The sequence below is a fragment of the Pipistrellus kuhlii genome, unplaced genomic scaffold (genome assembly GCF_014108245.1).
Source record: "Pipistrellus kuhlii isolate mPipKuh1 unplaced genomic scaffold, mPipKuh1.p scaffold_m20_p_9, whole genome shotgun sequence".
In the NCBI taxonomy this organism is placed as follows: domain Eukaryota; kingdom Metazoa; phylum Chordata; class Mammalia; order Chiroptera; family Vespertilionidae; genus Pipistrellus; species Pipistrellus kuhlii.
In genome coordinates, this window is record NW_023425595.1 from 49,265,380 (window position 1) to 49,287,364 (window position 21,985).

The 21,985-nt window shown below is 36.3% G+C and overlaps 1 protein-coding gene across 3 annotated transcripts in view; it reads right to left on the reverse strand.

The window, feature by feature from the left end:
• Positions 1-21,985, reverse strand: part of MRE11 (MRE11 homolog, double strand break repair nuclease) — a 58,971-nt gene that overhangs the window by 24,824 nt on the left and 12,162 nt on the right. For 2 of the 3 annotated variants that reach the window (XM_036426256.2, XM_036426258.2), the window contains 7 exons: positions 19,238-19,352; positions 15,862-16,047; positions 14,824-14,995; positions 12,702-12,782; positions 10,135-10,261; positions 7,180-7,280; positions 2,392-2,565 (listed from right to left, as the gene is read on the reverse strand). In XM_036426256.2, the coding sequence (XP_036282149.2) occupies positions 2,392-2,565; positions 7,180-7,280; positions 10,135-10,261; positions 12,702-12,782; positions 14,824-14,995; positions 15,862-16,047; positions 19,238-19,352 (956 nt within the window). The remainder of the gene's footprint in view (positions 1-2,391; positions 2,566-7,179; positions 7,281-10,134; positions 10,262-12,701; positions 12,783-14,823; positions 14,996-15,861; positions 16,048-19,237; positions 19,353-21,985) is intronic. The other variant, XM_036426260.2, reaches the window with a different exon arrangement.

The window sequence follows — 21,985 nt, forward strand, 5'->3', positions numbered from 1 at the left end:
AAATAAAGAAGGACAGGGTGAAATCCGAATAGGATGACCAGGAAAGGCCTCATCGGAAAGGTAATGTATGAGCAGAGATGTTAAAAGGCAGGGAATGGATCTTGCAAATAACTGGAGAAAATCACTCCATTCAAAAAAATCTATGCAAAGACATTGGAGCAGAAGCATGACTGGTATTTTTAAGAAATAGCAAGAAGGTTGCTATAGCTGGAACAGATAAGAAGATAAAGAAGTAACAGAACACCAGACTGCATAAGGCCTTTTACAAGAAACTGGAAAAACTTTTTTAAAGGTAGGAATGACTTCGTCCGAAATATGTTAGGATTATCCAAAGCTAAATTAAGGACAGAATAGGGGGTGGAGACAGGGCAAGGGTAGAAATTAAGGAGACTAGTTTGGAGGCTACTGGAATAATTTAGCTGAAAAATGGCAATGCCTTAGCCCACTGGCAGTGATGAATGTAGGTAGTTGTCACATTCTGTATATATTCTCAAGGTAGAAAAAAGGATTTACAGACAGGAGACAGGTCCAGAAAGAGAGTGACTTCAGGATTTTGGTCTGAGCAAACGAAAGAATGGTGCTTCTCTTAGAACACTACAGAGAGAGTAGTGGCTGAGAATTAGCAATTATGAGGGGAATGTTAAAAGTTTGAGATGTCACCCTAGCTGGTTTGCTCAGTGGATAGAGCATCAGCCTACGGAGCTAAGGGTCTTGGGCTCAATTACTGTCAAGGGCACTTACCTCGGCTGCAGGCTCCTCCTAGGTCCCCCAGATCGGGGCTCAGGCAGGAGGCAACCCATTGATGTGTTTCTCTCACATCGATATTTCTAACTTTCCCTGTCTCTTCTACTCTCTAAAAACCAATGGAAAAATATCCTCGAGTGAGGATTAAAAAAAAAAAAAAGTTTGGGATGTCTATTAAGCATTCCAGTGGAAATAACTAGTAGGCTGTTGCTTAGAGTTAAGAGGAAATATTTTGGCTAGACTTTGAAAGTCACCACTGAACAAAGAGATGGTATTGAAAGCCAGGATGCTGGAGATTACAAAAAAGAATGTGTAGATAGCAGAGTCCAAGGACTGAGTTCTAAGGATTCCAACTTAAAAGGTTGGAGACGAGAGATTAAGAATACAGATTAAGAATACACAGACAAGGAGGAAGAAAAAAAACCAAAAGAGTATGGAGTCCTTAAAAAAGGTTTAGGAAGAGGTCAAGTGAAATTTAAGGTGGAGAATTGCTAGGGGACTTGGCAACAGAGATCACCAGTGACCATGACAAGAGCAGTTCCAGTGGAATAATGAAGTTTAAGATGGGTTTAAGAGGAAAAGAAGGGAAAATAATCAGGGCAGAAAATATAGAAAAATCCTTGAAGCAATTTTGCTGTAAAGAGGAACCAAAAAATATAGTAAAGGGAAACAGGATCCAGATTTGTTTGTTGAAAGAAATAACAGCAGATAACACTAAAATGAGTTACTCCATACACCAATCTCTACCTCACTATTATCTTAGAAAAATTCTCCAGAGCTGAGTGAAAGGGTCAAACACTATCAAACTGTGTCTCAGGGCAACTGTTCAAACTTCGTTCTCTCATCAGCAGCACACTAAATATTTTTCTCAAGTTGTTGCCACTTTGACCAATACAGAACAGTCAACCCTTGGACATGCAGTTTGAACTGTACAGGTCCACTGATATTAGGATTTGATACTGATGTATACACACTGGAGTACTACATGGCCGTAAGGATGAAATAGCGTCATTTACAACAACATGGATGGACTGTGTGAACATTATGTGAAGTGAAATAAGTCAGACAGAAAAAGCTAAGAACTATATGATTTCACTCATATGTAGAATATAAAATTGAAACTTACGAACACAAACAACAGTGTGGTGATTGCCTGGGGAGGAGAAGGGTCCTAATAAGAGGTGACAGAGGAAGATTTGATTTTGGGTGGTGGGCACGTTGTCCTATATACAGATTTTGTAAATTAGTAACCCACACATGAAACCTATATGCCCATGATGACTAATGTCATCCCAATAAAATTTAAAAAAAAAAACACTGCCGAAACCGGTTTGGCTCAGTAGTAGAGCGTCAGTGGACCGGTTCGATTCCAGTCAAGGGCATGTACATTGATTGTGGGCACATCCCGGGTAGAGGGTGTGCAAGAGGCAGCTGGTCGATGTTTCTCTCTCATCGACATTAGTCTCTCTCCCTCTCCCTTCCTCTCTGTAAAAAACCAATAAAATATATTTTAAAAAAATTTATATATAAAAAAAAACACTAAACAAATTAGAGTAAATAATGAACTGTTTACTAGAAGGAAACTCAAAAGCTACTCTTAAGGAGAGACTATCTAAATAGACTTATCCCCCCAAATTAGTTACTCACCTCTTCATCAATTTTATCTTCTAGGGCATCAATATGACGTTCTTTAAGAAATCGCTGTGTTTTTTCTAACTGGTATTTCACTAATTCCTCTATGGCATCTTTCTCTTCCTTGTCCACAAATTCTTGTACTGCTTCGCCCATCCCCCTTTCTGTTAGAAGTGAGAGCTGCACATTCTGCAAGAGAGATACAAATCACTGGATGGATGCAGAAAATAGTATCCATCCCTTACAAAATAATTCTAAATGAGAAAGAAAAATGCAAGAATAATGTTTCCAGGGTAAAAGACAAGTTATCTAGTTATTGAAGGGAAAACAAAACAATGGACAGCAATTAAGCCAACTAATAAATATTAGGAGTCAGGAAAAGCAAAGTGAAAACAAGGCAGGTGAACATGCAGAGGCTGGACTGGCTGGAATACGGAGACCAGAAGGGGCAGCTACTGATTAAGTGATTATGTTAACCAGTGTGCTAACCCTAAAAATATCCATATCCTAATCTCTGGAACCTGTGAATATGTAACATGGCAAAGGAGAACTAAGGTTACAGATGGAGCTAAGGTTGCTAAATCAGTTTATGAGGGAGTACTGAGGTAAGCCCAGTGTTATTATGGATTTCCTTAAAAGTGGAAGAGGGAGTCGGAGAAAGATGTAAGTTGGAGAAAATGGCCAGAGAGATACAACATTGCTGGCTGCAAAGATGGAAGCAGCTGCCCAGGAGCCACAAAATATGACTCTCTCTCATTGATGTTTCTAGCTCTCTATCTCTTCCCTTCCTCTCTGTACAAAACCAATAAAATATATATATTTTTAAAAACCAATGAGAGAGAAATATTCATCAGCTGCCTCCCTGCACACCCCCTACTGGGGATTTGTCCGCAACCAAGGTACATGCCCTTGACTGGAATTGAACCTGGGACCCTTGAGTCCACAGGCCGACACTCTATCCACTGAGCCAAACTGGTCAGAGCAACCTGTGCTGTTTTAAACCACTAGGTTTGTGATTCAGCAGCAAAAGGAAACTAATACAACTGGAGGATCTTAAAGTGGCATATACTTATGGCTTAAAAACTGCTTTGGCAGCTCTTTATAAAACACGCCCACATCTTTCTCCATCGCCTCCCCCAGGCATGCTTTCCTTGCCTCGCTCTTTCCTAAACTCCAAGAACCCTTCTTTTGCCTCTATACTTGTTTTCTGAACCCATTTCTTCTACTGTTCACTTCTACCTCTGTGCTTTCTAAATAAACTTTCTCTTATAATTTCAGTCTTGTCTCTGAATTCTTTCTTAGCCAGAACTCTAAGTAAAAAAAAGAAAGAAAAAAGGAGCTTCACAATGTGGTAGCTATGTTAATAATGTGATTCCTATATTAATAATGTGATGTAATTAGCAATTTACAATAGCTAAGATCTGGAAACAGCCCAGTACCCATAAGTAGTTGAGTGGATAAAAAAAGCTATGGTACATTTACACAATGAAATACTATACAGCTGTAAAAAAAGGCTCTCTTACCCTTTGAGAGAGCATGGAGAGACCTAGAGAGTATTATGATAAATGAAATAAGCCAGTGAGAGAAAGACAAGTATCACATGATCTCACTCATATGTGGAATCTAATGAACAAAATAAACTGATGAACAAAACAGACCCAGAGGCAGAGAAGAATGGAACAGATTGAATGGTGAATCTAAGAGGGAAGGCAGGGGTGGGTAAGTGGGTGGGGAAAGATTAACCAAAGAACTTATATGCACATATGCATAACCCATAGACACAGAAAATAGTGTAGTGAAGGCCTGGACAAGGGGCAGGGAGTAGATGAGGCATAGAGGGGATTAATGGGGAGCAAAAGGGGACATCTATAATACATTCAATAATAAAGATAAATTTAATAATAATAATGTAATTCTCAAATTATATCCAGGTGCAAGAAAAGTAAATCGTGGATTCAGACTTATGCAGTAGCAATAAAAAGTAAGAGGATAGCGGAAACCGGTTTGGCTCAGTGGATAAAGCGTTGGTCTGCGGACTGAAAGGTCCCAGGTTCGATTCCGGTCAGGGGCATGTACGTTGGTTGCAGGCACATCCCCGGTAGTGGGTGTGCAAGAGGCAGCTGGTTGGTGTTTCTCTCTCATCGACGTTTCTAGCTCTCTATCTCTCTCCCTTCTTCTCTGTAAAAAATCAATAAAAATCAAAAAATAAATAAGTAAATAAAAAAGAGGATAACAACATCAACAATAGCTACAATCCTATCTAATAAAAGAGTAATATGCAGATTGACCATCACTCCAACACACAAAATGGTTGCCCCCATGTGGTCAAAGATCCTGCCCCCATGTGGACACAAGATGGCCACCACAAGATGGCCAGCAAGGGAGGGCAGTTGGGAGGGACCAGGCCTACAAGGGAATACAGTTGAGGGTGATCAAGCCTTTAGGGGAGGGCAGTTAGGGGTGACCAGGCTGGCAGAGCAGGGAAGTTAGGGGCAAACAGGCTGGCAGGGGAGCAGTTAAACATCAATCAGGCTGGCGGGAGAGTGGTTAGAAGTGATCAGGCTGGCAGGCAGAAGTGGTTAGGGGAAATCAGGAAGGCAGGCAGGCAAGCAGTTGGGAGCCAGCAGTCCTGGATTGTGAGGGATGTCCGACTGCCCATTTAGGCCCGATCCCGGGCAGTTGAACATCCCTCGAGGGGTCCCAGATTGGAGAGGGTGCATGCTGGGCTGAGAGACACCCCCCTACACACCCGTGCACGCATTTCATGCACTGGGCCTCTAGCAACAATAATATTATTATTAATCTGTTAACCGGGGAGTTCCCTTTTTAATTACGCAACGCACAACGGGCGCATACTCTTTCACTAGGACGTGTCAGTACGTCATGCCCAGTGGACGTAATTTTATATTATTATTTTTTATTTATATTTAATTAAAATAAATGAAATATATATTTTTTCGTTTATTTATATATAAAGCACAAAGGAAAATACAAAATTACAAACAAATAGAAAAGAATACCAACAAAAAAATGAAAACATCGAATTAAAAAATTATAAATTTTACAAACAATTATAAAGATTACAAAAAATATACATTTTTTATTTCTATACACAATAAAAAATATGAAAAAGTTAACAATTACAGAACAATAAACAAAAGCACACAAATAAAATAGAAATATTGAGTAAAAAATTGAGATATAGATGTAAAAATTCAAAACTCAACTTCCATGTAATATATTTTAAAACAATTGTTGATACATAGTGCTACCTTACAATCTGGACACCAGTATATATTGTACATTCTTTCCTAACACCTTTTTTGTAGCAAACTCGGCATTTCCTGGATTTAGTTTTTCCTATATCGCTTTTCATTTGTTCTGGAAAATGCCTTTCAACTAAGCGTGATGGTTTAGATGTAGAGCTGCTTGTTGATGTCTTTGCATGGGTTTTCACTATGTTGTTATCTACTAATTTCTCTACACACTCTATCAAAAAGTGTAATCGATCCAAATGACCTTTGTCTTTTTGGTATATAATATATGCATTGAAGCAGCACATTATCAATTAACCGTAGAAAAATTTTTTTATAAAATTTTTTTACCCTATTACGGGCAGTCGTGTAGGCCACCATAACTCCATCTCCCAAATCTACGCCGCCCATATTCTTGTTATAATCCAGGTCAACATTCAGTTTTTCTTGCCTTCTTCCTCTCTTTTCAATCATTGTCTTTTAGTCATTATGGATAGAACTGAGCATCAATACGTCTTTTTTATCCTTCCATTTTAAAACCATAAGTTTGTCTTTGATTCTTACTATATGTACATTTTTCTGTAATTTTTTTGTTTTTATTTCCCTGGGGATTCTGACTCTGTTATCTTCATTGTTCCAATAATGTCTGTATTGTTTTGACACAAGAGTTCAGCCAAATGAATTTGATGTATAAAAATTATCTAAGTAAATCCTATACCCTTTATTCAGTAAGTCATGTGTTAACCCCAAAACAATTCTTGTTGATTGTTTTTCTTGTGGGTAGTTCAAACCATAATTTGTGTCCTTGCCTGTGTATAAAATTATATTTTGTACGTATCCAGATTGGCTTTCACTCAAAATAAACAACTTCATTCCAAATCTAGCTCTTTTTGTAGATATATATTGTTTCCAAGATAAATTCCCTTTCCATAATAAAAGAGATTCATCTACGCATATTTCTCATTCACATACATAAAAACTTTTAAACTTTTCTGACAAATTATTGATGATTGGATCAATTTTATATGTTTTTCTATTATATAAAGGTTGGAGATATAAAAAATATAAGTAAATAATATATAATACAAAAATAGGTAAGTGTAAGTACGTACCCGTCACTGCTCACCCATAACACGTCTACCACTCTCAATAGCAAAATTATACTGATTCCTTCTGTGTCTTAAATTCATGTTGAGACATGTATGGATGACTAATACCTTTGTTGTTCAGAAATATACGTCCCACCCGTCTCAGGGCGCAACATATATTTCAAGGACATATTCATATGTCCTACCCGTACCTGATATTGTTTACATTTGACGTATTTATACGTCCCGCTCAGTTAACAGGTTAATAACATTAACTAAGCATATAATTTCTTTTGGTGTACAGTAGCTATAAATGCATGCAATTAATTGCCATCATACTTACTTCTTGAAAACATTTTGAGGATTCCTTTTATTTCAACTATCCATTATACAAATTCTAAGTAAAAATCTGTTATTGTAAGAGCCATTATTTGAATTGTGAACTGAAATTAAGGAATTACCTTCTCTGCAGTTTGAAAATACTGTTTTACAAGGTCTTCTACCCTTAGAGTTGTTCCTTCGGAAGGTTTTGTAATGAACTTCCCAAAGTTGATCTCTTCTCCTAGAAGAAAGAAATTCTTGAAAAAGGAGCAGCTTCTGTTATTACACACAGCACCCAAACTCACTCCGGGTGCTGTCAGTAGAGAAGATGTGGTCAAATGTTATCAACTTTTGGCTTGTTCAATGTGGTAAATTCTAAGTAAAAAAAATAAACCCATGGCATTTTTGCTAATAGCCACAGTCTGTATTTGTTTTCTGAATCTTTAAGTGGTGTATTTCTTGCAATTCTCACATGGAGGTCCCCAGACCTCTGGGGGTCCCCAAACCATTTCAGGGGTCGCTCAAGATAAAAACTACCTCAATAATAATACTAAGATGTTATTTATTTTTTTCCATTATAGTGACATCTTTACTGATAATACTGAAGCAGCTGTGGATAAGTAACACTGCCAGGGCCTTGGGATGAGTCAAGGCAGTAGCTCAGAACTCTATGAACAGTCACTACTACATGCAGTTCAAAACAAAACAGAAAAAGCCGAGTTCACTTTAAAATGTCTTTTGATGAAACTAAAAATTATTAATTTAATTAAATCTCAGCTTTGAAGTACCTATCTTTTTACTATTCTGTGTATGTTTAAAGCACTTCTGCTGCATTCCTAAGCAGGTTGGCTGCCTCAGAAAACAGTAGGTGAGGGACAGAAGAGCACTGGGTAGAAGTCAGGAAGCATGGGGCCCAGTAGTATCTGCTCTGCTGCTGATCTTTGTCAGGGAAACAAACAGTAATTATATAGCAAGTGCTGGACCTGGCGTTGAAAACACAATGATAAAGAGATAGGATCCTGCCCATGAGAACAAATGATTATGATATAGGGTGATAAGTGCTACAACAGAGAGGTAAGAACAAAGAATATGACTCACAGAGAAGAAACAAATTAATTCTTCTTAAAGAAGGTTCAGCATAATGTGCGCTATCCAATGCAGCTATCATTTGAATCAGGCCTTGCCGAATGAGTAAGGCTCACTTAGCACAAAGAAAATCTATTTTAGGCAGAGGAAAAAGTATATGCAACAGCCTAGAGAATAAAGAGGCACAAAGCTCAGTGTGCCTCTTGCAAAGTGGTAAAGAAAAATGAACAAAAATCTCTTTTGAATTTCAAGATAGTAGAATTAATATACATAAACATGATTACTACATTTTACTATACCAGGCACTATGTTAAAATCATTCGCACACAGTTCTACTAAGCCTCGTAACAATCCTAAGAGGTAGGCACAATTACTATGCTGATTCTCTAGACATCAGACAGGTAAAGTAATGTAACACCTGTATTCAAATAGTAGAGTTGGTCAAAATAACAAAAATACTTTCAATAAAACATTCAAAGAGGTCCTCGTTTCTACTGAGCAGTTTATGGTTAAATAAAAAAGAAATAATTGGAACAAAACTGACTATAAGTAAAACTCAAGTAACTACTTTTATATTCTGTTCTTACAAATGCTACACCTATAAAATTTCAATTAATAAGGATGAACAATTAAAGTAAAGCATTATCAATAAGTAATTAATTAAAATTCACAACACGAAAATATAATTATTTGATACAGCACTCCCCAAAAAACAACAAAAACAGTATTTTATGAGCTCCATTTAAATATCTACAAAACTATTTCAGATTAAATTAACAGCATACAAATTTTTATCACAATTTGACCATGAATACAGAAGGCCATTAAATCCAAGTTAGTAAGAACCTAGGTAGCTTACTTGTAAACATGGGCTGTATTTTTCTATGAAAATTTTGACTCAATAGCTCTAAGGAAAACAGCCTCGCTATTTAACATGATAATATTTATTATGAAGAAACACTTGAATAATTTGGGGCTTAGGTGTGCTGACTCAACACACAGTTGAAAAAACTGTATGTAACTTGTAACTTACAAAAAACTTTACTAATAGCCTACTATTATAGAGTGGAAATCTTACTGATAATATAAACAGCCAATTAATACATATTTTGTATATTATGTATATTATATACTGTATTTTTACAATAAAGCAAACTAGAGAAAATACAGTATTAAGAAAATCATAAGAAAAAGAAAGCACATATACAATATTGTATATATTCACTGAAAAAATCCACATATGAATGAAACTATGGAGTTCAAACTTGTGTTGTTCAAGGGTCAACTATTTTAGTCTGATGACCTGTTTTGATAAATGCTAAATTAAGGACAATTAGTTTTTACAAAATGTTTAATGGGAAGTAATTATCTGGTCATCAGAAACATTGAACTATGGGCCACTTCCTATTTTAAAAGACTGGTGTCTTCCTAAATCACTGTATACCCTTAAAGCTGAAATACTTAATAATGCAAACTTTGAGAATATATTCTCTGAACGTGAATAATGTATAATAAATAGCAAATATTTATTTTGAGCAATAAATCTGGAATGTCTGTATATGTTGGTAGTCAGCAGCACTGTTTGAAAAAAACTGTATCTGTAGGAAAAGCCTTCCATTTTTTTTTTGATATCCACATAAGTTTAAAAATTATTGCTATTGTCCAGCCAGTATGGCTCAACAGTCCAGCACTGTCCCATACATCCAAGAGGTCACTGGTTCAATTCTTGGTCCAGGCACATGCCAGAATGGCAGACTCAATCCCCAGTAGCGGGCATGCAGGAGGCAGCCGACAGATGTTTCTCATAGGTATTTCTATCTCTTTCTCTCCCCTTTTCTTGCCCCTTCTGTCTAAAAATCAAAGAAAACATAGTTTTAAAATATTGCTATCTAATTTTTAGAAGAAATTTAATTATTCAATTGTCAATTTATTATCTGTCTTTTATTAAAGACTGATTTAAAATAAACCCTGTAAGAACATTTTTTAATTTGTAAAAATAACTAGCATACCTTTGTTTTCCTTTTGTTCTCTACGCCTGAAAAAATGGATGACATCTTTTGGATTTGCTATTCGATCCACAAATTTCTGGCTAAAGCGAAGAACATTGAAAGGTTCAAAACCTCCACTATAGTCCACCTGGAAATACAGAATAAGTCATTTCAGTATTTAGGTTTACGCTCAATACTTTTAAGTTAATAAATTAATGTTCTACATTTCATTTTAAAGATCCTAATAGTGCTGTACCATTTATTCAACTGCAAAAATAAAGCTTCTAAAGTTTATAAGCTTAGCTCTAGCTGGTTGGGCTCAGTAGATAGAGTGTCAGCCTATGGACTGAAAGATCCCAGGTTTGATTCGATAAAGGGCACATGCCTGTGTTGCAGGCTTGATCCCCAATGGGGGATGTGCAGAAGGCAGCCGATCAATGATTCTCTCTCATCATGATGTTTCTATCTCTTTCCCTCTCTCTTCCTCTCTAAAATCAATAATATATTTAAAAAAATAAAAAATAAATAAAAGAGAAAAAAATAAAGTTTATAAGCTTATGCAAAACACTATTCAATGGAATCAAGATATAGCAAAAATTCTCACAATGTTGGAATAACTACATCTCCCCATGAAAACACTAGTAATGCCCTGACTGGATGACTCATTCGGTTGGAATGTCATTCCATACACCAAAAGATTGCAGGTTCGATGCCCAATTAGGGTGTGTATGGGAAACAACCAATCAAAGTTTCCCTCTCAGATTGGTGTCTGTGTGTCTGTCTGTCTGTCTCTATCTTTCTCTCACTCCAAAATCAATAAAAACATATTCTCAAGTGAGGATAATAAAAACAGAGAAAACATCAGTAGCCTTAGGCACCAGAAGTACCATCTGAAAAGGAGGTGGAATTTTAAACAAAATTTTAAACTTCCAAAACAGAAAGAAAATTCTCCACATGCATTAGTTAACGGGTCTCTCCTCTTAGGTATATCCTCTCACTTTGGCAAGAATAAATGCTGGGAAAATCCATGTAGAAAAAGAATCAAATCCATGAGCTTTGAGAAATGATTACCCTTCAAAACACAGGATCTACTTAAAGCTAACAATCAACCTCAAGGCTGTGTCTTTTTTAAAAAAGTATATAATGATACAAAGACCTTTACAAAGAAAAATATTACATTTCTTTCTAAGAGATAAGCAGCTGACAAAGTGGGGGTCAGGAGTGCTGACTCTCCACACAGTCAAAAATTCACATATAACTTCCTACTCCCCCCAAATTATAGCCTACTGTTGTCCAGAAGACTTAGCGATAACATGAATAGTTGGCTAACCCATATTTTGTATGTTGTGTGAGCATTATATTCTTACAATAAAGCTAAAGAAAATGTTATTAAGAAAATCATAAGGAAAATAGATTTACAGCATTTCTCAAAAAACCGACATATAAGTTCAAGGGTCAACTGTAATCATTTTCCTAAACTAGCTGTGCTCAATGTAATGCACTGGAATCAGCATTATACCGCATCACCAGCCTCTCTACACTACTCCCTAACCACTTAGACTCTTCATCACACTCAGCACAAAACGACTTTTGTCCATTTACTTGCTATCTGTTTACTGTGTCTCACAGCTCCACCTCCCATAAGCTCACAAGTTCAACAGCTCCTCTGTGTTATCACCGCTGTGTTCCCACCCTGCAGGACAGAATGTATAATAAATATTGATCCACTGAATCAATGAATTAATGAGGGGTTTCTGGTTAATACAATGTACTTTTGGAATATTACTCACACGAACTATTTGTTCTCTTATTTCACAAATGAATTAGTAATTTGCTGTGCTTAGGGAAAAGAATGCCAATTTTCTATTTCAGTCTGTTGGCTCTAATGGTTTCAGGCAGACATAGATGAGAAACATGGGACCTTCTGCCCTGATAAAGAGAACAATGTAGTTCTCCCACAGCAACTATGTTTGTGGTACCCAAACCATCTCCACAGCTGCCATATTATAAAACACGTGAAATGTTCAAGCTATTAGATTTCCTCAGATTCTTCAGATATTTTAACCATTGTACTCTGGCCTAGCTTTATTTGTGATTTGCTGCTCCTAGGAGTCATAAAGCTTGTTCATTACACAAACTTTATTGAGTGTTCACAATGTACTAGACATTAGGCTGAGGATCAGGGCTACAGCCATGAATAAAACAGTCATCAAAAAATTCACAAGCTGCCTGGGAAGACAAACATGTAGATAACTGCAAGCAGAATGAAATCATGCTGTAAAAAGTATGTACAGAGTAAACTGAGGACACAAAGGAAGGGAGGTCAAGAAAGGCTTCTACGAAGATGGGAAGCTTAAGTGAGTGTTGGAGGAAGTATTATGGAAGGAGAGAAGTACATTCCAGGCACCTGGGCAAAGGTGCCAAAGAGTGAAATAAACTCTGCAATACTATCTTCTGAAAAGTCAATAAAGTTCAATTTACCTGAAATAGAAGCTACTCAAAAATAAAATAAAATAAAATAAAATAAAATAAAATAAAATAAAATAAAATAAAATAAAATAAAATAAATAAAATAAAATAGGACTTACTCGCAGTCGTATAAGAGGCTTATCTGGCTGTCCAGCATTTCCCAGACGCTCCCGTTCAGCATTTTCAAGCATTTCTTCAATCTCAGAATAAAAATATTATCATGACGTGAGAGTAGGATACTACTGGCATCCAGTGGGTAGAGGTCAGACAGGATATTGTTAAAATCCTACAATGCACCCTGGCTGGTGTGGCTAAGTTGGTTGAGCATCGTCCCGTGTACCAAAAGGTTCCCAGTTTGACTCCAGGTCAGGGCACAGGCCCAACTTTCTGGCTCGATCCTCTGTAGAGAACATGGCAGCCTAATAGATGTTTCTCTCTCTCCTTCCTCTCTTTCTAAAAATCAACAAAAATACATTTTTTTATTTTTATTTTTTTTAAATCCTACAATGCAGGGCAACTCCTACAACAAAACATTACCCAATCTAAAATATCAGTTGTGCCAACCTAGCTGGTTTGGCTCAAGTGCGATTCCGGTCAGGGTCACATGCCCGGGTTGTAGGCTCGATTCTATCTCAACACTGATGTTTCTCTCTCCCTCTCCTTTCCTCTCTGAAATTAGTAAAAATATATATTTTAAAAATAATAATTTTTTTTAAATTGTCAGTTATGCCAAAGTAAAGAGACCCTGGGTTCCCTGACTCAGGCCTGACCAATTTATTCATTTTCCATCTTCCTGGCTTCAGAGATCACGTTTAGGAACAAGCACATGACCTCAGTCCAATACTAGGGGTTTATCTAAATCTAGTGAGGGAAATGATTCAGGTATGTCTGTGGGCCACCATGTGAAAACACCTTCCTTACAGTGAAATTTAAGACAGAAACTATCAGAATGGGTGGCATGGGGCTGGAAAAAGAGATAGAGAAACCCATAATCTTTTTTTTCTTTTTTTAATATATTTTTATTGATTTTTTTACAGAGAGGAAGGGAGAGAGATAGAGAGCTAGAAACATCGATGAGAGAAACACCGACCAGCTGCCTTTTGCACACCCCCTACGGGGGATGTGCCCACAACCAACGTACATGCCCTTGACCAGAATCGAACCTGGGACCTTTCAGTCCGCAGACCGACGCTCTACCACTGAGCCAAACCGGTTTCGGCAAGACCCATCTTATTTTGAGTTTCTGGATCTAATCATCTTAAAACCAGCATACTCTTAACCTTTTAGTTATGAGTTACATGTTGCTGCTAACGCTTCAACACGGGGCAGATTACTTTATCTAAGGTTCAGCTCCCTCTCTATAAAATGTGGATGGATAATCTATCCACAGCATCATTGAGTGGATTAAATGCAAAATGTTGTCAATGGCCCAGAATATATAAGCAGGCAATGAATATCAGTGATAATTATTATTTCCATTATTACTACCTCATATGACTTTTTTTTTATGAGAATAAAATACAAAGCAGAGGAGTTAGCACAGAATAAGAATGAAGTTTTAGCAATGAGTAGTAAGCTGTTAACTTACATATTATTAAGTGCATTGATCAACTTCAGTAGTGGCTCTAGAATTTGTGCAAAGGTTTAGGGGAGGCAAATGCATGAAAGGGGAGGTGTGAGGTACATAGCAAACACATTTTAAGACTTTATTTGTGGTAGCTTTTAGGGCGAAAGGGATGCCTAATGCAGATAGGTTAAGGTTCTCCTCATCTATCATAATTTTCTCCCATTCCCAATCAAAGCCACTGCCTGCTTTCATAAATAAAATAAATGATCTAATCAGGGTAAAAAGAGAAAATTTTTTATGTATATGTTTTTGAGAAGGGGGAAAGGAATTGGGAGGGGGCTTAATGAAAATTTCTACTGTATATAACATTCCTCCATCTGGAAGACTTGAAAGATTTTTGGTACAATTAAACTCATTTATTGAACAAAGGTGGCTCCTTACAGGCTCCATGAGATTGTGATAAAAACAGGGTGGGGCAAAAGTATGTTTACAGCTGTTAGTACATGAAACAGTTTATTCTTGTACTATTTATTAGTCATTATTTTCCATACAAACAACTGTAAACCTGCTTTTATCCTATTCTATATAATGGCTTAATGACTGAATTATTTAATTAAATGTAAATAATCTCTCACTTAAAGTAGATCTCATTGACCTTTACCTAGAAGAATTACCTTCTCCAAACAGAAGCTTTGTATGGCTTGGGTTACTTTAGGATTATCTGGATTAAAAATGTCTGGATGATCAGCCAGAACAACATCCTCCATAAAAAACTGCCGGACTGTGCAAAGAGGGATTTTCTGCATATTCATCTTCTTTCCTTTAATCCGAAGCAAGCCAATGTGTCTGAAATGAGGAGGAAAGGAAAGGCTCGTCAGGTTGTAAATTTCCCCAGGAAAATGTGCGCACCAAAACTACCACATTTCTAAGTTTTTACAAAACAATTCTTTACAAAATCATGCCCTTAAAAATATTTTTAGCAATTTGACGTTATATCACAGAGAAAAAATGTTAAATATTCTTCTTCCTCAGAATAAAATCCACTCATCCATCATTTTTCTGCCTGAACAAATATACAGTTTAATAGAAGACAAGTATAACAGTAAGAATAATAAAATGTTATCAGGGCTATTATAGTAGTATATATGGTATATGCTATTACATATATATGTATTATCTGAGTGTGTATAGGTGCACATGCATATATAAAATAAATTAGCAGCAGACTATGAAGAAAAAAACAGCTAACTTACACCCTATTATCATATTCTTTAAACCTATTATCATCTTAACAATCAGAACTTGAGAGGATTAAAGAATAAAACCTCTGTTAGTTAATCACTACTAACTACGCTATTATATAATTCCCCTCATCCCCAAAAGAAATGAGATATCTGTCCGCCGGTATGGCTCAGTGGTTGAGGGTCAATCTATGAACTAGGAGGTCATGGTTTAATTCCTGGTCAGGGCATATGCCCAGGTTGTGGGCTCAATTCCCAGTAGAAGGCATGCAGAAGACAGCCTATTAATGATTATCTCTCATCATTGATGCTTCTATCTCTCTCTCCCTTTCCCCTCTTCTCTGAAACCAATAAAGATATGTGTGTGTGTGTGTGTGTGTGTGTGTGTGTGTGTGTGTGTAACTCTGGGATAATTAGAATATTTTAGCAGATTTTTTTTAAGTTGATTTGGAAAAGAAAACAATTACTCACTTCTTCACAGCTTCTCCTGGGGAAAGAGAAGTCACCACTGAACTTCCAGGTTGGGACACGTAAAAGAGTTGTTGTTCATTTTTGGTTGGAGCTATCTTACACTCGTGCTCATGGCCCCAGATTACAAGATCAATGAAGTCATCCAAAAAATGTTCTGGAATGAAGTTAGTACTTCCATGTTTACTCCTATACCAAGATTTTAAAAAACAAATAAATGTTCAGAGATATAAAAAAATTTCATATTAAGTATCTATATCAGTGGTTCCCAACCTTGTTTTGGCCATGCCCCACCCGATGCCCCCCCATGTGATGTATAATTCTTATTATCCCAAAAGTCAACTGCTATTCATGTAGAAGCCGAAAAGGCCATTAATGGTTTTCTTTTCTGACAGGTGTGGGGTGATAATTCATTATTTTAATTTGCATCTCTCTGATTATCAGTGTCTAAACGAGCTTCCAAAGAACATGGCAGCCATGAAAGAGAAAAATAAAAGAATGAAAGGACAGGTGAAGTACTGAGGAAGAAATCACTAAGAAATTGTTACAAAAAAAAAAAAGATAATAATATGAAGTGATTAAAAAAATAGCAAATAAAGTTTCAAAACATATATTAGAGAACTGAAACGGATAAATATGTCACAATATATATTTACATACTGTATAATGAAGCCACTAGAACTATAAGAAATGCAAAAAATTCACTGTTAATGACTCATTCTCAAATTGCCCCCCCTAAAAATCAAATTGCCACCCCTGTGGGGCTTGTGCCCCACATTGGGAACCACTGTATAGATCTTTATTCTCCTTTCATTAAAGAATTGTTACATCCCCTTCTGTGTGCAAGGGATTGAGAATACAAAGACATTATCTCATTCCTCAAAGGGCTTACAAATTTGTAGGACACAGGCAAGTAGGAGACCCGAAAGAGAAAGCAGTCAATCCTACTTTTAGATACAAATTACGAAAGGTTCAAAGAGGAGAAACCTGCTTTGGGCAGGTCAGAAAAGCAGGAGCCCTGTTACTAATAAAAACCTATAATTTGGTCGAATTATACAGCAAATAAAGAACACAAAAAATAAAAGTGAAACTTTGTAGAATAAAAACAAATCTCTAAATATGCCCAGTCATTTTTTTTAACATCATCTATTTTATTACTGATTATAAAAATGAAAGTAAGAATGTCAATCTGCCTAGCCATTGTGGCTCAGTAGTTGAGCATTGATTTATGAACCAAGAGGTGACAGTTTGATTTCCAGTCAGGGAACATGCTTGAATTGCAGGCTTAATCTCCAGCAGGGAATATTCAAGGGGCAGCCAATCAATGATTCTCCCTAATCATTTATGTTTCTAACTCTCTCTCCCTTCTTCTCTGATCAATAAAAATATATTTATATATTAAAAAAAGAATATCAATCTTACATGAGAGAAGAGTTTTCCATATTAAATAAAATATATAAGTGATTTGCAAACTCTGGTTTTATTCTGAGGTTAGTTATTATTATTAAAAGATATGTGAAAACCCAACGTGAGTCAAAATAAGAAGGAAAAGTTTTTCCTAACACTAATTTATATTGTTGGGAATTTAAGTAAAAGTATCCAAATACTCTGATCTAACATTCATTTAATGCAAAACAATATTCAATCAACAAATACTTAAATGCAGAAGACACGTAGGTAAACAAAGTCCTTGTCCTAGTGAGGGGAACAACCAACAATACAAGATGTATCCTCAGAAAAATGTATACACACTTCAACAGCTGACAACTCAATTTTGAAAATGAAATGTATTTTAATGAACACTGTCTTTAAAATTATTCAAAGTATGTGTATACATTTTTTAGAATATATATATAAAATTTGCCAGGTAGTGATGGACATGATAAAGATAAATAAAAGTGACATCGAAAGGAGATATCACAATACAGTGTGGTTAGAAAAGGCCTCTCTGGCAGGTGACAAATGAGCAGAACCCTGATGTAAGGGATTAGCAGGCAAGGGAAGAAAGACCTAGGCAGAGGGACAAGCAGATGGCAAAGGTACAAAGGTGGGGATGTGGTCAGTGAGTTCAAAACATCAAGGAGATCAGTGTGGCTGAGCACAATGAATGCAGGGAAGAGCAGGAAGTGAAATCAGAGCAAGATCATGTACTTAGGAATATTTTTATACAGAAAACATACATCTAGGGTCTAAAAATCAAACCCAAATCCCTTGAGATTATTCCTTAATAACTTCTCAGCTTTCTCACTGATATTACCATTACCATCTCACACTTTTTTACTATAATGATCACATAATAAATTTTGCTTCTTCAAGTCACCATTCCTGCACCTTATCAATAAGATTAAACTTCTTAAAACTACTAACAAAAGAAAGCTAATCCAGCTATATGTAATAATATGGAAAAACACCTGCATATATGCACCGGGAGACATGCATAAGAATGTTTACAAGATTTTGATAAGCAAAAATCTGGAAATAATATAAAATATTCACTAACAGGAATACTGTTACATCAGCAAAAATGAATTATACCTTTAAACAGCAAAATGGATACACCTTAGTGACATAATCTATATATATAAAAGCCTAATGTGCCAGTGTCCAACCATTCGACCAGTCACTGACCACAAGGGCAGGTTAGCCTGCTGCTGGGGTCTGGCCAATCAGGACTGGGCGAGATGGGCTGGACATGCCCTCCCACAGTCCCTCCCTGGCTGGCCAGCCCTGATCAGCCCCAATTGGGACTGGGCAAGAGGGGCCGGACACGCACTGGAGCCTTCCGCAGACCCTCTCTGGCCCTGATCGTTCACAGGTAGGGTCCCTCGGCCTGGCCTGCACACTTTCACAATTCAGGACCCCTCAGGGGATATCAGAGAGCTGGTTTTGGCCCAATCCCTGCAGGCCATGCAGAGGGACCCCACTGGTGCACAAATCTGTGCACTGGCCTCGAATATTGAAAATAAGCCAGCTGCAAAATTTACAGCAAGGGTCCAGTTATACCAGTGGATATATATGTGATTAAACAATAAAGAAAAGCAATGGTCTGAGTAAATAAAAACTGACTATTGTGTTTCTCTCTGAAATATGGAGCAAGAAATGGGGTCAGAGAAGAGCACTACTTACACTTCTTTGAGATATTTAGACATTCCTTTTATGATTATTTTTATACCTTATGCATATGCCCTAAATATTCTTTTATAGGTATAAATGTATTTTGAAAAATTTTTAAATGCAATCATACATATCTAAGTCTTGCCTGACCGTGCACTGACAACTTTCAAAAAATGGGGAGCATTTTACTCAAATAGGTAAGTCTGGAAACAGAGATTTGGAGAATCTCAATACTTGACTCAACATTTCCAAAGAATACTTTTACCTGTTCTGATGAATCACAAACAAATTAAACCAAGAGTTCTCATCTTCTTTGGGTCTCAACATTTTTACTTTTTGATTGAGGAACATTCGATATAACCTTTCATCTGGAATGGATCCTGAAATAGACATGACATTATTTTAAAACTGGTTTCTTACTTGGTTAAAAAAAAAAAAAAAATGTTTTGCTTCTAAATTATGTGCTTTTGTAAGTAATTCATTTTCCAATTAGAGATATATTTGATATCTTGTATCATTACTTGCAAATGAATGTATTCTAAGTTCTTGCATGACAACTGCTGAGCAGTTAAATGCATTCAAAGATTGTTTTCCTGTCAAGCATATACACTTTCAAAATCTGAAAAATGTGGAATAAAAATCTGAGTTTTTAGGTTAAGTTGTTATTAACATTTCTATTTAAAATACTGTTTTCATTATCCCTTTATAATAAGCACATAGCACTTTTGACCTAACAAATATATTATAAAATACACAGAAAGAGGGATGAGATAAAAAATAAATGTATTTATAAGTAAATAGTCATATATATTGTTTTTAAGTAAAAATACTGTACTGAATACATTAAACAATAAAAAAAAATACTGTGCTGTTTAATAATTGATTAAAATTTAAATAATTCTTCCTCCACCCCAAAGGATTAGCTTGCTCAAATAAAGGAGGCCAACACAAACAAGTAAGCAAACACACAAATTAAAATTTTAAGAATTATAAAGGAGAAAATGTCAGAGTGTTAAAATGGGGAATATCAGTGAGGGGATGAGGTTGCTACTTTATGTAGAGATTAGGCAAGGCTTTGGAGAAAAGCCAACAATGCAAAAGCATAAGAGCTAGAAGAGGCCTAGACTCTAAAGAGGATTCCTAGAATATGGCAAACGGAATAGATGGTGGAACACAGAACCTATAACTAGAGAGGAAAAGTCAAGGCATACAAAGTCCAGGGCATTGGAAGGTGAATCTATATAAGTCTTAAAGCACTGAGAACATTCACAAATCTGTAGGTAGGGAAAAACTCGGAGGGAAAGGAGAGGGCAGTTTAGCCTACTGCCATTGAGCTCCAAGGGAATAGGGAGGATGCAGGCAGGAAAAAAGTGGCAGCAAGGAACCAGGAGAACAGGGATCATCCTGGCCCACCCTCTTGCCCTGGAGCCCATAAAAGGTTGAGAGAGAACTGTGTGGGACACGGTAACCTCAGGCCCAGTCAGAGAGCAGAGGCAACATTCAATACTTGCTCAGCAATTTCCTGATGAAATGAGAGAATTTGCCAACGCTAAAAAGAGTTCTAGAGTGTTTGAGAAGGGTTGGGGTGAGAGCAGGGGGTGGAGAGTAGACTGAGACCAGTTAAGGAAAATATAACAAGATGAGATGAGAGTTTGAGAGAAAGTGGATGAGTGAAGCATAATGGGATGTCTTTGGTCTGAACGTGAGAAGATCAACTATTTTTCTGCAGTTATGAACCGAAACATTGTAATGATTAAAATACCAGTTCTTTTAAGAAAACCTTTTACTCTATTACTTGCAAAATCAGACATATATCTCAACTTCATTTTTTGTAACTTGAAAATATAAACATGATGCTTTTTTACTTAAGAGAAGTTATGAAATGCAGAAAGAGCCGAAACCAGTTTGGCTCAGTGGTAGAGCTTCGGTCTGCGGACTGAAAGGTTCCAGGTTCGATTCCGGTCAAGGGCATGTACATTGGTTGCGGGCGCATCCCCAGTAGGGGGTGTGCAAGAGGCAGCTGGTCGATGTTTCTCTCTCATCGACATTTCTAGCTCTCTATTTCTCTCCCTTCCTCTCTGTAAAAAATCAATAAAATATATTAAAAAAAAAAAAAGAAAAAAGAAATGGACAAAGAATATAAGCTCCCTAGAAAAAAGTGTTTAAATAAACCCATCCATCATAACTGATTATTTTATGAACATATTCAAAGACAACTGAAATAAGAAAGATCTTCTAAGGCTTCTTTTATACTAAAATCACTCAAAAAGTAGTAAGACCTACAGTGTGAAATTTCCCCCCAATTTCTTTCAGGGTACTTCAAGGTTGATTTAACATGGAATATAATTTTCATAATACTCTATATAAAATAAAGCTATGGTATTCAAAAAACAAAATATCAAGCTAAACTTAATCCAGGGAAAACACAATAAATAAACTTTGCACTCTAAAAAGGTCATTGGTCTTTCATTCAAATAGAATAAAGCTTAGCAAATAGACTTTTACCTACTGGACACTAAATAAATTGATAATAAAGCTGATAAAGGCAAATTTTCTGAGCATTAGAGCTGACAACTCTAGACTAGCAAAAACTAACAAAAATGAGTCACTAATGCAGTCCAAATCTATAATTCAAAATTTTCCAGTGGCCACATTAAGTAAAACAAGTAAAAAGAAACAGGTAAGGTATTTTTACATTTTTTCTGGGTCACTGAAATCTACGTGTATTTGATACTGTTAGCATATCTCAGTTCAATTGAGCCACATTTCAAGTGCTCAGCATCTATATGAGGCTAGTTGGCTACTGCATTGGACAGTGAAGCTTTAGAACCTTCAAAGACCAAAATATCTAATTACTCTAATTGTAATGTTCAGGATTCTTTAAGTCTAAAAGAAAGAAAAAAAGAACAATAAGTAGATACTAAAGAAAAAAATTTCTTAACCAAAACTGCTATTGAAAACAAGAATCAGGACTACTAGTTCTTATTAATTACTAAAAAAATCTACCCAAACC